Below are 16722 nucleotides of genomic sequence, written 5' to 3'. Positions count from 1 at the left end.
GTGAACACAAGAATCAAGAAACAATTAGTTAGTTAAGCACAATATCAATTATCTATAACATACAGAGATAGACAGCTAAAGAGAGAGAGAGAGATAGATAGAGAGATAGAGACAGAGAGAGAGAGAGCGAGAGTGAGAAGAACATGCAACATCTAGCAGCTAACAATACAACATAAAAGATATATTTAAGCCACAGTTAAACCGTGTATTAGAAGCATTAAGCATACAACAATAATATACAAAACAAACAAAAAAAACTTGCAACCCACAACAAAAACAAAAAATCAAAATACTTTTATATATAGATATATATATAGTGTTTACTAAAAAATGGATATAAAATGAAATATATGAAAATTCAAACTACAAACATAAATTTGGAATACAACAAACAAAACAAAACAAAACAAACGAAACAAAAAAAAAAAAAACAAAGCAAAAATGATAAATAGTATTTTAGTTATTATTAACTTGAAATGGAAATTTGTTCAAGCATTTTTTTTTTTTGGTTTTTCTTGGTTTTCAAACTACTTTTTTGACCATTGTCACTGCTGCTCAACTGCACTGAATTTTACTACGATTACAGATGGTTTTCAATATGAATTTTGCTGTTTGTTGTTGCTGGCAGTGTTTATATATATATATATATATTTAAGGGGTTTTCTCAATGCTAAAGCTGCTGTGGGACTGTGTTTATTTTGAATGTGGCCAATCGAAATGGGTCGCATTGGTGATATGATGATGCATTGTGTGTGTTGCTCTGATTGGTTGTGACTGACATAAATCTAGTTGGAAAATGTAAAAAGTCAGGTTTTGTTTTGGTGACGACCGTGTGATAAAACATATAAAATAATAGTTTCGGCATGCCGAACATTGAATACCATTGCAGTTATTATATATACACGTATAATGGTCTAGACTCTATACTTATATGTGTAATTCAATCTTTATGAACGATTCTTGCTTCCTTCCTTCATTGAAAAACTATTTTTGGAGTTACTTTAATCTATAAGTTATTATTTCTAGATTGTATATACATATCTAAGCGATTTATTATTTACTTATTACAAATTTCATGATGGAAGATATGTAAGAAGATATCTAAGACATTTTAAAAAATGTTCTTTTAATGTTTTAGGTAGTTTTTGTTCTATGTTGCCTTTGGGTAGGATATATCGGAAAAAATACAAATTATATGAAAAATTGTATTATATATTTTTGGCATTGGGTGAATATTTGTTGGTTGTACATTTGATGTGTATAGTTGTGTATATATGGGGTATATATGGGTGCAGAATTGCTATGTAATTTGAAGAGATTTATAAAGTGTGTATGCGTTTATTGAATAGAATTGATATTTAATGCTGTACACAATATGCGATATTTATATATGTATATGAAATGCAACGGAAACAGAAACAGAAACAGAAAACATAAACATAAATCGATTATGGGTACAGATAGATATATGTATATGCATTGGGTTTTTATGATTATTATTTGTACTTGTTTGGCTTGAAATGTGAAATGTGAAAAATGGTGCCAATATGTCGGTATTTTATTTTTCTTATGCCAATTGATTTTGATCATCTTTTTCATAATTCACCGACCAATTTCTGTCATTTTTTAAACAATTATTAGTTAGGAATTGCCTTATTTTTTGTGTGGTATTATTTATATTTGTATTTTTTTTTTGTTTTTAACAATTATGTACACAAATAGATACGCAAATAACCCATTTAATAATTAAAGTAAGGAAAATTATGAGTTATGTTATATATTTAAAACTAATAATAATAAGAGTTTTATACACATTTGCATTTAAAAGAACAAAAACGAAAACGAAAAAAAATATATTTGTATGTATATGGTGAACATAGGGGTTAAATCATATATAAATTATAAGAAACTTGAAATGATAGAGTTTTTAGCAAATGTATAGCAATAAATGTATTTTGCTTTATCAACAGACCTAAAGATTTCAAGATCGCGCGCATTTGGGAAGTGTTGCTGCTGCCGAGGGGCCCCCAACATATTGTAGCATGTATCGTTATCGTTATCGTTATCGATATCGATTCGTTTCTCGATTCTCGATTTTGGTATTTGCTTGGTATCTTGCTTTCTTTCTTTCTCGCTTGCTTTCTTGCCTTTATCTGCTTACTGTTTTTCTTTTTTCTGGCGGCAGTTTTGTATTGTATAATTATTGTTATTGTTATTATTATTATTATTATTATATTTGTGACTTCTGCTCGATTATTGACTCGTTCTGTATTCTGTGTGTTGCTTGACTTTATTGGTTAACATACATATATATATGTATATATGTATATATATATAAATATGGTATTATATATCGTTCGGTACGCGCCTAGTATTCATTGTTCGTTGCCTGTGCAGCGACAGAGGCGGCGGCGGCGCAGTAGCAGCGGCAGCAGCAGCAGCGACAGGAGCAGCAGTGCAAGTTGTGGTAGTAGTAGTGGTAGTAGTAGTAGATATTCTCATTCTCATTGGCTTTACAACGCAAATATAATAATTAAATTTAATAGAATATTTTTCAATATTAATATATCGATGTTCGAAAAAAAAACACAAAAAACAATTGAAAAAAAAGAGAGAAACAAAAATTAAAATTTTTTTTATAAAATATATATCAAAATAAACAACGTTTAGGTGACAGAGATAGATAGAGAGAGAGAGAGAGAGAGAGACAGAAAGAGAGATAGGGAGAGGAAGAGGGAGAGAGGAAGAGAGTCGGAGACAGAGATAGAGAGAGTGGTGAGTTCTAAAGCAGTTTTAAGGCTTAACAGACTCTTCGGACTCGAAGCAGTGACAAAAACTTTTTTAGAGAGAAGGACAGATTGTGTAAAAGAATAATAGGATAGAGTTTTTTTATTCCAACTGAAAAGCATATTACGAATTTTCGGAACAACAACATAATATATATAGAGACAGACAGAGAGAGAGAGAGAGAGATGGAGACAGAGAGATAGAGAGAGTTGTTTAGAAGAAACTGTTTTAGAATTGTGGGATTTGGGGGGTGGTTTGTTGTTGGGAATGGGAAATAATATTGTTTGCAACGTGCAGCGTGGCATATGGTTGATTGCAACTCACCTGGCAAAGCTCTTGAATGCCGCACTCTGCGGATTAATGCAGAGCGGCACACGACCCGTTTGCAGCTGCTCGGCAATAAATTTATGCATTTCCTCTGTGGAAACAAATGAGTTGAGTCAGATTATTGAAATGGGTTGGTGGCATTGGATTTAGTTTGATGCGACTCACCCTTCACCTGCTGCACAGAGGTGAGTTTGCGCTCCCATAGATCATCAAAGGGCTGACCGGCCGATGGCTCAAAGTCCGCCGTATACTGACGCATGCCAGCTGAGGTAGTGAAACAGCATTTGCACATGCACGAATGATAGCGCAAACGGCCTTCATCCAGATAGGGATGCGCCAAAGCATCCGTCACTGAAATGCGCTTATCCTATAGGAGGGAAGAAGGAGAATGGTTAGAGCAGGCTTAGATTACAGGAGTCTCTCTCTCTCTCTCGGTCTCTATTTCTTACCGGATCAAAGACAAGCATCTGGCAGAGCAAATGGACCGCCTCGTGTGTGGCATGTGAGCTGAGCGTGTACAGCACCGAGAAGGATGGTGGCTTTGGCGCTCGCCTCAGCATGTGTGTGCGTGCCCCCTCGCAGGCATGACGCATATCCTCCATGGTGGGTGTGCCCAGCAGCTCGGTGATTAGCTCCAGCTGCTGTACGGGATTCTGCGCCTGGAACAATATACGTCGGCCGAGCAGCTCACCAAAGATGCAGCCCACCGACCACACATCCACCGCCGATGAATAGTGGCGAGCACCCATTAAAATTTCGGGCGCTCGATAATATTGTGTGACCACTTCCTGGGTCATGTGCTTGGCCTGATCCGGCTCCTCGACGCGCGCCAGCCCAAAGTCACAGATCTTGAGCACACAATTCGAGTTGACGAGCAGATTGCCGGGCTTGATATCGCGATGCAATATCCGTGCCGAGTGCAGATACTTCAATCCACGCAGTATCTGGTATAGAAAGACTTTGATGTGATCCGCGGATAGATGCTGTGGCGACACAATGATCTTGTGCAGATCCGATTGCAGCAGCTCAGTTATCACATAGCTATAGCAAAAAGAGCGTTGAGGATGCAACCACCAATTCATGTGAAACAATCTAAAAGGGTTATTATTATTATCGACTCGAGTAGCCATATGCGATGCGATTTTCACACGATTTTCACACAACCCACACCTTTTTCATCAGCCAACAGGCAACACTGCTGAATAAACTTTTCAGTTTGTTTGTTAGCTTTAAACTTTTTCAATTAAATAGTTATTCGTTTGGGGTTTTTGGCTTAACGTTCGTGCGCTAAAATGAAAATAGATTCGCCTGGCTTTCATTTTCCCCTGTCAACCCCAAAAGAAAAACACTTTCAGCAACTGTGACTCAATCCGATGCGGCCAAACATGTTGGATATCTAAATCTTCTCAGCTTAAATGCGGTTCACAGCTGTTGAGCTTCTTAGTTAGTTTAGTCAAGAGTGTTGTATGCACTTGAAAAATGGCTAAGATTTGGATGGGTACGAATGGAAAATTGAGTTTAGTCTGCTTATAACTAAATGTTTTTCTCTTGGTGAATATTCAAAATTTTCCGTAGCCATAACTTTGTTTGACCTCTAGAATAATGTTGCATTTAAAGTTGGAAACGAGATTGTAACTCGAAATTGATGTTAAAATTATAGCCTCAAAAAGTGCCTATAAACACTCGACTAACCTTCACATTGTCATAACTTTTTTCAAAAAACAAGTGCTGACTTGAGCCCAGAATTTATATATTCATATTCATATTTCTACGATTACCAGTTACCAGACTTAAAAGTCTGTTTGTTAAGGCTACGCAAACTGATTAAGATCTGTCTTAATTGTGGCGACAACTTTGTCACTTAATTTAATTGCCATCGCACAACTATTTTGAGGATGCAATTGTTATATTTTTGTTTTGTTTTCGTTTTGTTGTTGTGTAAAAAAGGATACATTTCCTGAAAGAAGTCCAAATGTGGTGGCTGTAAAATGTCCAAAGCTGACAGCACCTGCAATGAGAAAGGAAAGCAAAATCAAATAAAGTTTCTTTAATAAATCTCAGCACACACACACACACACACAGAATGTAAGTAGACGGCGAGTGTGTGTTTATTGGAAGTAGCATTTGCAACATAAATCTTGAAACAATGCTGCAACATTACACCTACAACGAAAGCAGCAGCAGCAGCAGCAGCAGCAGCAGCAGCGACCAACACCCATTTGAGCTGGTATCAACTTGGTTAAGATCATAAATTATGCACTCCAATAAAATATAAATAAAAATCAAGCTTGCAGCGCATCAAATGCGCCATTTAGTTGGATGTTAAGTGTCGCTGCCAGGGACTAAAATGCCACAAAGTTCAGCAGCAGCAACATGCAACAACAGCGATGACCCGTTGATGATGTTTAGCGGCAGATACAAAACACGCCACTGTCTGTGCCGCTTCGGGGGAGCTGTCTGATTGTCTGCAACAGCAGCAGAAGGCAACGGCTCTATAAAAAAATATATAAATATAAATAAAAAACGGAACGTACTGGCAAGAAGTTGATGGACAGCAGAACACAAAGAGCATCAACAACAGCAGCAACAGCAGCAACAACAGCAACAACAACAATGCTTGGCACAAGCGTCGACAGAGCCAAAGCCCTCTGCGCTAACTGCCCCGCTTTGGACTCGAATAACCGCCCTTCTCCCCCCACGACCTCCTCTGTTCCCTACCTTTTTGTCCCGGCCAAAGACTGAGCTGCAGACAAGCGCTGATTTATTTTGCTTGCGGTCAAAATGATGAAGGAACTTCCACTTCAACCAAAAAGCAGTCAACGGCATTCGCCGCAATCCCAGCACAAATCTAACAGCCAAGAACAACAATGAGATAACCGCACGGAAGAAGAAGAAGAAGTGGAAGAGTTGGCAGTTGCAAGTCTGTCTGTCACACATGCGAGAGCTTGCAGCAACAGCAACAGCAGCTGCAGCATCAACAGCAGCAGCAAGCTTTAAAAATCAATTTTCAATATCGTTTAACCAGTTCACATCTGCCATAGAGATTCCCCCCAAAATAAGTATATGAAAATTGCCAAAACCACAGACACGAAAATGCGAATGCGTGAGGCAACAAATATGTTGCACAACTTCACATTATTGTTAGCCTTTTGTTGTTGTCTGTCCCCTTTGCTCTTCCTGCTGCGATTGTCTGTCGGCAAAAAGGCCACAACAAATTTTTGCGCACTTTTCAAAATACACATAGAGAGAGAGACATACACAGAGACACACACATAGAGAGAGACATACACAGAGACACATACACAGAGTCACACACACATAGAGACACACACACACATACATCGACTTAAAGTGCCGCCGAGTTGCTAAGCCGTCGACTTCGTCGTGGTCTTAAGTGGCAAAAGTATTTTTTTGTTGTTTTGTTTTTAAGTTTACAAGAGCTGGCTTTGAGCCTTAGAGTCTTTGAGGGTTTTCGTATCGTCGTCTTTGGCATTGTTTTTGCAACAGTTCTCGTAATATTTCAATGACGTTCGCTGCTGCTGTAATTTAGCGACTGCATTTGTTGCGCTTGCGGTTTCACAAGCCACAATAATAACATGAGCCAAACACCAAAGCGAAGCTTAAATACTTTACTCAAATACTCTCAATAACGCCAGAGTTTCAGTGTAGCATTTTACACTGGCTTTAACAGTCGTCGCAGTTGATTAAGAATTATGTGTTAATTTTTCCAACAAAATTGTATTATTTACAAGTCTAACAAGAGCACGGTTAAGAGGCCGTTTGAGTTAAGATGGGGCATTGCTGCAACTAACTTTACACAATCCTAATCATAATTGCTGGCTAAAGATTGTTCCAGCCGTGAAACTATTACTACGACTCAGCTCGATGAGCAAAGCTGCTGTAAAAGCTAGGGGAACTGCTCCTTGGGCAGTGTATAGCAAAACCTTCAAGTTAGTAAGTTGGCTTAGTTGCTTGCTGGCTGCTTGTTTCGCACACAATTTGTTGCAAGCCGCTGCTGTGGTTGCTGTTGTTGTTGTTGTTGTTGCTACGTTTAGTTTACTACCTGGGGTCCGCACTGTTGGCCTCACACGTGCGTTGCCGCTGCAGCTAATTAACATTTCGTTGTGGCAGGCAGGCAGGCAAGCAGGCAAGCAATCAAAAACCAAATTTATGCAGTTTATATTGGCAAGCTTTTGGCTACTGTCCTTGAAGTTAACAGATGTTTCTTTCTTTCTTTTTTTTTGTCCAGCTGCGTGAAACTAGGCGTGTCATAATACGAGAAAAAAAAAAAACAGCAACAACAATAACAACTTAGACAACAACTTTCTTGAGGTGCAGCTGAACAAGTGTTGCAAGTGGCAACAGCTGTGCCATATCGACCATTGTTGTTGTTTCTATTTAAGAGAAGATGTAGAATAAAAACGCAAACATAATCAGCAATAGCATCTCTCGCCTCGACTCTGCTCCGCGGCGCCCTCTTCAAAGTCTTTAAATGATTTCAACTGAATTTCAAGTGGTCGCAGCAACTCAAGTTGCTTTAAACAAAAGCAAAAGTGTTGTTAGCTATATTTTCATGCCAAGCGAAAAATTCTAGATAAAAAATAGTTGCAGCCAGCTGCTGCTGACAACATTTCTACCTGTTTTTGTTGTTCCTCTGCTGGGCTTGCTTGCTGGCATGCTAAACTAATTAAAACGCCACCGATTTTTTTTTGTTAAACATTTTGTCAGCTTATTGTCGAGACCTTGAGCTGAGATAATGATCTGAGCCAGGTCAAAGCTGGTGTAATGAGTTCCAGCTAAAAATGCAGACAGCAGCAGCTGTTTAATATCATGGGCTTGATTTTGATTTGATTTGATTTGACGTTACTTAGGAGCAATTCAAAACACATTTGCACATGGCCTGTCTGGCAGCCAGTCAAGACAGATCAAATCTCTTGGCAATCGATTGATATATATATATATATAAACACATATAAAAGTGTAACCGAAACGCACATCCATCAGATTTTTTGGCAAGAAATGAAATTGACATTTCAATTGCAATTTGTTTGGCTAAAAGAAGCGCCCCAAAAAGCAAATAATAATAACAAAATTTGCATGCAATTGAACTCGAAACTCAATCATTTACATCACTGATGACTCTGTGTGTGTGTTGTGTGTGTGTGTGTGTGGGGTAGGTGTGTGCTGCTGCTGCCGCTGCTCCTGCAAAGGCAACACTTCGTCGTCGACAAAAAAAAAAAAATACAAAATAAAATACACACGTCGGTTGCATGTGAGAAATGCTTTTGAAATGTGCGCCACGTTCGTTGCAAAATCTTTTATTGAAATAAGCAGCAACAATAATGGAGCAAACATTTTACAGCGATTTGTTAAAATGTGTATTGCACATAAATTGCATTGCAGATCAAGCACAGATACACACACACACTCACACACACACACAGTCGGTATTCAGTGCCATATAATGGGAAAGCAATTGAGACGATTGCCAGTCTCTTGACTGTCACTCGGATCATTGTGTGACTCGGGAATTGTTTGGCAATTGGTAAGAAGGAATAACTGCTTGTCTCGCTTACACATGGAGAGGGCTTGTAGAGAGCCACAGTAGATTCAGGTAGATGAAAAGCGCAACAATTTAAAAGATATTCAACTAAAAATCTAAACACCGGAACTGAGTCGGACATGCTTTATTCTACAAGTTTTCAAAGTGTTGCTCTTAAGCACGTATTTGCAACAAACAATGTTGCTCATATCAAAGTCACTGCAAAGAAACACAAACATGCTATTAGAGACAGAGAGAGAGAGAGAGAGAGAGAGAGAGAGGAATGCAATTTTGATATTCTAATAAATTAGAACATTTGAATAAAATCCAGCAACTGAATTCTCGCCTCGAGCACTAGTTGCAAAGACTACTACGGCATTCTGCATTTATTCCACCCACGTGCTGAGCTCAGAGCTCTGGTCACACCTTTGCCTCTGGTATACCCATTGAATATGCAAACGTCTCGAGCCCCATTTAAGGTTGATTGCACTTGTTTGACATGACGTCGACGTCGTTGCATGTAGGAAATGAAAATGGAATTGAAACAGGAAGCCAACAACAGAGACACATCGGCAGCTGCAACAACTACAACAATAGCAATAATTACAATAGCAACACACACATATTTTTTCATTTTTTTTTTCATTTTTTTTCTTTTCCATAAAGCACTTTGCATATTAATACAAATTTGCATAGGTGTTGGCACAATGCTCGTGCATTTTGAAGAGTGGGCAGAGTTCGCTTCATTAGGGTATCTCTTCAAATGCATTACATAATTTAGACTTTCAACTCACTAACTAAAGATGCAAATATTTTCCCATATACTGGATATGTATTCATAATTTTAACACTCTGCCCACGTTTGATTTGATTTGATGTCGAACGAATTGAATCGAGTGTTGCTTAATTCAAGAGTCTCGCTGACATTTACGTTCCAAGCATGTGTGTCATAAATAACATGAAAGTTTGCTCAACAATTTATTTCGACTAATGACTTCATTGACATTTCTGGCCAAATGTCATAAAATTATTATCACAAAAAACAACAACAAAAAGGAGCTGAGCAAAAACAGACAATCAAAGATCGGTTTTGCATTGTGCACGTGAACAAAACGCAACAAAAACGAAACAAATGTGTTCAGATAAATATATTAAGGCAAATCGGCACAAAGTCACATAAAACTGGCAATAAAATCGCACACAATGCAGCTGTCGACCTCTGTGCACACTCCTCCCCCCGCCACCCTCCTCAAACTTCCTTCAATCCTCTGTGCCACACTTATCGTGCAATATTTTTTGCTTTATATTAATAATTTCAACAATAATGAATAACAATAATTCTTAAACATTTTGCTGGCATTTGACTTTTTGTGGCCTGTCCATATGCCTTTTTGTCTGTCCGTCTGTCTGTCAGTCTGTCTCCCTCTATCTATCTCTCCCCTCTCTCGCTCTCGCTCTCGCTCTCTCTGCTCTGCTCTGCTCTGCTCTATGTCCGCTTGTCAGTGTTAACAAATTTGCATGCAACGTTTTGGGGCAGTTTTGCATTCTCAGTTTCGTATTTGTTATTTATTTTTTTTTGTTTTTCATTGCAATTTCTTGTGCATAAAATTTGTATGCCATAAATTTTTGGGCCTGACAGCCTTTTGTGCGGCCAGCTGAGGTAGGTGGGCATGGCCTCATGTGGGCGTGACACAGCAATAAATGTGTGTGTGTGTGTGTGAGTTCTCTCAATTTGATTTGTTTTATGAAAAGTCTGGGTAGCTGCACAATGAATATGAATGAGTTAATTAGTGTTATGAATGATTGATTCACAACTGTCACAGAATACAACAAATTGATCAGTGTCACTTGGCCGTACACAAGATGTGATATTAATCTGTGAGATATTTGTGTACAGTTCATTATATTATAATACAAAGAACAAAAGCAATATGACTCAGTTGTTAACTAAGTTGCCCAAATTAGGCTTTAAGCTTTCAACTGTAGTCAGTATTCTAGTGTCGCTCAGGTGTTAATATCTTTTTACAGAGTTGCTCAGCTTTCCATATGAATAGCATTGAGTAATCATATGTAATGAACAGTATATTTAAATGAGTCGGGACTATATGTAATGCCAACTCTCGACGCACTACATATGTTTAAGCCAAGTCATTCAAGATACAAGCGCAACATATAATTTAACATTACGCTTATGTGAAGTGTTTAATTTGTGACATTAATTATACAGCGCATAAGCGGAACTTGCTGTGACAATAACCAAACAACAATAACAATAACTGCCACAGACAATATTAAATTGAAGTTGTGTCCAAAAGGCAATTAGTGCCAGGATATGTCAGCAGTGAGTGCGCGTGGCAAGCAAAAAGGATCCGAATCAGTATACCGAACCATGACGACGTTTGAGTTGTAAATAATACAAAAATTAAAATATAATTGTTAATAAATGCGCAAGCGAAACGTGCAAACAAGCGTATCGACTGCCAGATACCCTGTAGAATATGGTCAAATGCTCTAGCTCAGTTTCAGCTCTGAAATACTCCCTCACATCTAGTTGTCTGGTGTCAGAAGCGTTTCTATATATGCTGCATTTACAGGATATCAATGCCAGAAGCCCTGACAGAGGGATTGAGTCCTTGCCGTAGTCACTGCGAATGCGTAATATTTGAGTGTGTGTGTGTGTGTGTGTCTGTGTCCACAAAGGGAACTGTACAGAATATATATTTTTGCACTCTGTGCGGATAGTGTCAGTCGCAGCAAGAACAACAATAAAAATCGAATTGGATTTTTTAATTAAATTTGTATGTCATAAACGCGTCGCGTAATTAAATGTAGGGCATTTCTTTGTTGAGTTTACGATGGAATTACAATACACGTATAAAATATACACATGTATATATATGTATATATATGCAGTACTCACGTTCTCATGCTTGAAAAAGCAAAGCATTTTCAGTTCACGGAAAACGCGCTTGGATGAGACCAACGATTGGAAAACATTTGGCAGCTTTTTCAGTGCGACGCGGCGTCCATCACGCGGATCTGTAACGGCCCTGGAAGCGAGAAGAAAAAAGAAAGATAAGTTTGAGATATCAAATCAAAGACAGGAAGTCCCTTTATCCAGAGAACATAGCTATAGATAAGAAAAGCATAACCAGTTAAATATAAGTTGCAACTCTCAGCTCCGCGGCTAAATAACAAAGAGATTTAAGTATTTGGCAACGGGCACTCTGTGCGCATTAGCCGTGGGGAAAGGGGTAGAATGGGAACTTAACTTTGCATTAATATTGTCGAAACAATAGACCGTTACAAAAAAAAAAAAAAAAAGCTGCGAGGCACTCAGCAAACAGACAGATAAACAGACACAAACAAACATACAAACATACAAGCGCTGCAGCAAGTAAGCTAACAGACAAACAACAAATGTCGATTGTTTTTGTCTCGCAAAAAAGGGTTCACTGAACTTGGCCACAACAGTAACAACTGGCAAGAGGCCTAGAAGTATGCAGCACTCAAAATCATATCTCTCTCTCGAATTGATAAACACTGCAAATTAGCAACGCAGAAAAAGGTCAAACAACAGACGAGACGCGACGATTCGAGTCGAGACACAATCCAATGCTACAGTTTTATATACTTCTGGCTGCTACCCCTTCTACCTGTTCAATTTGAGGCAAGTGCGTGCTGTGCGACAAACAACGGGAAAGCTGTCGACGCAGCGGCGTCAATTCAATTCAAGACCACCAACAACACCAGCAAAAGTACAAAAACAACACGAGCAGCTTTTAGCTAGCTAGAATTTTATGATGCCATTGGCCATGGCCAAAAAGTGCGAATGTCTGGGCTAAAAGGCAGGGCGACGGCGTCTTTGTCGCCGTCTGTCTGACTCATTCCGCAGTTATGAACATCTATTTCGCTCGCTCTCCAACCCATTCTCCTCCCTCCCTCTCCCTGTCTCTCTTTCTCTCTATCTTTCTCAATTTGGCTACTGCGAAGTTGCAGTCGAAAAATATTTTTGTTATGGTTTTTGCGTTGGCCAAAAGCAAACAAGAAGAGAAAAAAAAACAAGCTCAAAATTACGCATCATCTTATTTATTATTTTTTTTCGTTTTGGCAGACTTGTCACCCGTTTCTTCATCCTGACTATTGCCCTCCTTGCTCTGCTTCTACTTATCCTTCATCTATGAAAAGTTGGCTGCCGTAAATCTTTCGACTCGTCGTTAAGCGTTAAAATTATGGCAAATTGCTGTAAATTGGTTTGAATTGCCTTGCGGCCAGATGACTCATCATTTGCCTCCCAATGCGGCGGCTGCCTCTTGTTCATCTTGGCGTTTTTGTTGTTGTCTACATTTAGGCGCTGCTCGCATCGCCCATTTGCATGTCTAATAGCAAACGGGCCAACTGTCGGCATCTTAATGATAATGACTTGATTATACGAAAAATCCAAACACTTTTAGTTCTATTTTTAGTGTATATTTGCTAAGACATTTCTATGCACAACATTTTCGATTACAAAAAAGAAAAGTTGCAGCCTAAAGTTGTATACAGATTAAGCTGTAATCTGTGTAGGCTTAATTGAGGACTCGAGTGTTAAAAGAGTTGGGTTAAGTGTGTTATGTACACATCTAAATTCGATTTTAGCCAATTTTCGATGACAGTATAACAGTCTCTACAAATAAGTCAAGAAATTTCTATTGAATCAATCTCATCAATTTGAGTTATTTGCTTATGCACCAGCACCAGAGCCGCACAATCTCTTCACAATCTGAGCCATTTGGTGGTTACTCTAAAGAAGACCTTGACGTCAAAGTCAAATCAAAGGAAAATTCAAATATACACTAACGAACACACACACACACACACAGAGAGAACACATGTGTGCTACGCACATTAATATTTTACGGTCATCTATCAAATCTGAAGAAAAAAATCAAACATCGGTCGTGGTTGGGTCACTCTGACTCTGACTCTGGCTTTGGCTCTGGTCGCCTGCTGTCTCCCGTTTCTCTCCATACTTGTCTGTCTTTTATTCCTATTATTTTTTTTTTTCCAAAGCATCAAGTTACAAAATCAAAAAAAAAAGAGAAAAAAGAAAGAAAATCAACATTAAGACATGCCCAGCGGTTCTCTCTTAACTTGTTCAACACTGTACGCATTTCAGTTGAAATTGGGTTAAACAAATTTTGTACATGAAAACCACACACACACACATGAACACACACACACACACACACACACGAAAAATTGTAGAAAAATCGTTGAGAAAAACTAAGACAAATAATTCCGAGTTGATAAAATTGTATGCATTAGGATTGTTGGCGCGGGAGGGGCAATAATAGAGCACAGAGAATGCCGCCGCCATCGTTGATGATGGATGACAAATGCAAGCACATTACATTGTAGCAAACACACACAGATACACACACATACACATACATATACATATATCCGTACACTTATTGAGCCAGTGAGAGGCACAGCATGTATTCGGAGTCGAAGTTTCTATGCTTGGCTTTGTCCTGCTGTTGCCCTTCGGCTACGCCCTTTAGTTGAATTCTTTCTTCAATGGCAGTTAATGGAAAATCATTTATTATGTGCGTGTCGCCGTCTCAGGCACTCGAGTAGAACTTATAGAAGCATCAGCAGCAGCAGCAGCAGCAGCAGCAGCAGCAGCAGCAGCAGCAGCAGCAGCAGCAGCAGCAGCAGCAGCATCAGCAACTGCTTACAGAAACCAGAATCTTAAGAGTCCGGTGAAACAAAAAGTGCCATAACTAAATGATAATTACCAAGGCAGCACAAAAAACTGAAATCCTATCCTAAAAGATTGTTATCTGCTCTGTTCTCTTTGCTGTTGCTGTTGTTGCAGCTATGGCCCTTTTGTGCTGGATACCATCAATTTGTGTTGGACAATTTGTGCACGCAATGTGAAAACTGTAGCAAATCGTTTCTGGTTTTCTGATTGATTTCAGAAAATTAAACATGAGAATGCTCTAGCTGACTGACTGACAGACGGACAGACGGACAGAATGCCCTGTAGTGATTTTCTATTCTGAAATCTGTCCGCATTGCATATAGATAATTTGCATAGCTGTTTGCTTAACATATTACTCGTATTTAGATAGATATTGTGCATTTGTTAAGTTATGGTAAATAATATCTGTAATAATCTGTAATCTGTTCAGTTGGTACACATTTCTTTAATCCGTTCTTGCATATAGGGTATATACGTAATCAAAATGAGTGTTCATTCTGTTGCACAATTGGAAATTACTTTTTGGTCTCAATTCCGACTTGCGTTTTTCATCAGGTGCTTGGCTGCTGGGGCCAAGCGCATTTCGTGCTCAAGTGTTGACTGCAAACTGTGAATGCTGCAAGGTGGGCTGGCTGGCTGGCTGGCTGATGACCATGTCTATGGCTAAAATCAAATCAGACACCAATGTCCGTTTGGCACGTGATTGGCAAATGCAAAAGGCAGCATTCAACGAAATGAAACGAAAAGTTCAAATGGCGATTTTGGCATTGGAAAGTTTTAAACTTGACTTCATATTTGAATGGTTTCCTGTCCTCGCCTACGGGCATCCTAACGGTCCCAGCTGCCTCTTATTTTCATTGCCAGCACAAATGGTAGTTAGCCCTTTCTTGCATTTGATGCCACATCTTTCTGACCCAACTGTCTCTCGCTGCCATATGTACGTATCTGTATATATATGTATGCATATTTTTTAATCTCATTTGATTTCTTCTGACATTTTGCACATGCTTTTTGAATAACTCATCACCTTTGCCGCTTTATCCAATTCTTAAACTGTTCCATCACATTCCACAAACGAGCATTCGTTGCTCGTTGCCTGCGGCCTTAACTTGCTCGTCTGCTTTTCCTGCCGCCCTGCCCCAACCCGACAGATCCCCCCGCTCCCGCTGCTCCACCCTCGAAAGTCAAACTCCTTTGGCAGCTCCTGCAGCCGTTCATTGAACTTTGTCGACAGCTCACTGCGCATTTCTTTAAATAATTTTTATGAACAGCTTTTGAGGAGCGGTCTTAAATTTAATTTGTATGTCGGCCTTCATATCTTCTCTTCTTCTTCTTCTTCTTCTTCTTCTTTTACTTCTTTCTCTTTCTCTTGCTGGTTTTTATTTTTTTGCTTTGCGCGTTTTGCACGCGTCATAAACCGCATGTAAAACGCGCGCGCAACAATTGTTGCAATTAAATAAAATGGTTAACTGTTCAATTACTAATTGCAGTTTGGCTATAATTATAGCTCATTACGCATGCCATATCACAACTAGTTACCAGGAAATCATGTCTGCCCCCTACATAGCTGTTGCAGCTGAGGTGTGGGGGTTGCAACTGAATATGCCACATTGGTGTATTGTGTTTCGCGTGTAAATTAGTAATTTATGTTGTTGCAACTTTGTAGTGGCTTCATTTTGATTGTCACTGTGTATATCCATCAATATGGGTTTTCTCTGTCTGCTTGCGATGCGTCAAGCTTACACAACACAACAATATATATATATATATATATATATATATATTGCGAGTCCCAATCCAGGCGACAAATTTGACAGATGGCAAGAGATCGAAAGATTACCCACAGCCAGCTGAAGGGACTTGTGAGATTTTTGAGCGATGACGGTCACAATTAACAAAAAAAACTGATGACTGATTATATACTGGTTATTTATGGCATTTATAAGAGAATATGCTATTGCATAAATCCAGTTCTTTATTCAAACCAAACCTCAACTCCAATTCCAATCCAATAGCAGATTTAATTGCATATTTAACTCAGTTATGAAGTCTTCAAGAATCTGGAGAACAGATTACTTGAACATGGACGGGATCTCTCTAAGCCAGTTGCTCATTTAAGCCAAATCTACCAAATCCCTAATTTCAGTTTCAGTTGAATTTCAACACATTTGTCGCCTGACTGAATCGCCCGCTGTTTTGCCACACAAAGCATGATGCAAACTGCGCGTAATTCGCATGTTTTGGGCAAGCGTTTCGAGCGTTGCCCACTGTTATAATTATGGCAATGTATGCCAATACCAGCGGGAGACTCTAATAT

At 38.9% G+C, this 16722-nt stretch overlaps 1 protein-coding gene across 2 annotated transcripts in view; it reads right to left on the bottom strand.

Moving 5' to 3' along the window:
• Positions 1–16722, bottom strand: part of LOC6557597 (serine/threonine-protein kinase NLK2) — a 75572-nt gene that overhangs the window by 173 nt on the left and 58677 nt on the right. The window contains exons 2-7 of one of the 2 annotated variants that reach the window (XM_043215523.1): positions 11577–11706; positions 5067–5122; positions 3564–4155; positions 3280–3481; positions 3112–3205; positions 2230–2511 (exon numbers count right to left, since the gene is read on the bottom strand). In XM_043215523.1, coding sequence (XP_043071458.1) covers positions 2505–2511; positions 3112–3205; positions 3280–3481; positions 3564–4155; positions 5067–5122; positions 11577–11706 — 1081 coding nt within the window. In that variant the 3' untranslated portion in view covers positions 2230–2504. Of the gene's footprint in view, positions 1–2229; positions 2512–3111; positions 3206–3279; positions 3482–3563; positions 4156–5066; positions 5123–11576; positions 11707–16722 lie in introns of those variants that run through there. The other variant, XM_032742771.1, reaches the window with a different exon arrangement.

The sequence above is a fragment of the Drosophila grimshawi genome, unplaced genomic scaffold (assembly GCF_018153295.1).
Source record: "Drosophila grimshawi isolate 15287-2541.00 unplaced genomic scaffold, ASM1815329v1 contig_44, whole genome shotgun sequence".
Taxonomy (NCBI): domain Eukaryota; kingdom Metazoa; phylum Arthropoda; class Insecta; order Diptera; family Drosophilidae; genus Drosophila; species Drosophila grimshawi.
The sequence above is the reverse complement of the archived record's forward strand: the minus strand, read 5'-3'. Positions and strand labels throughout refer to the sequence as shown.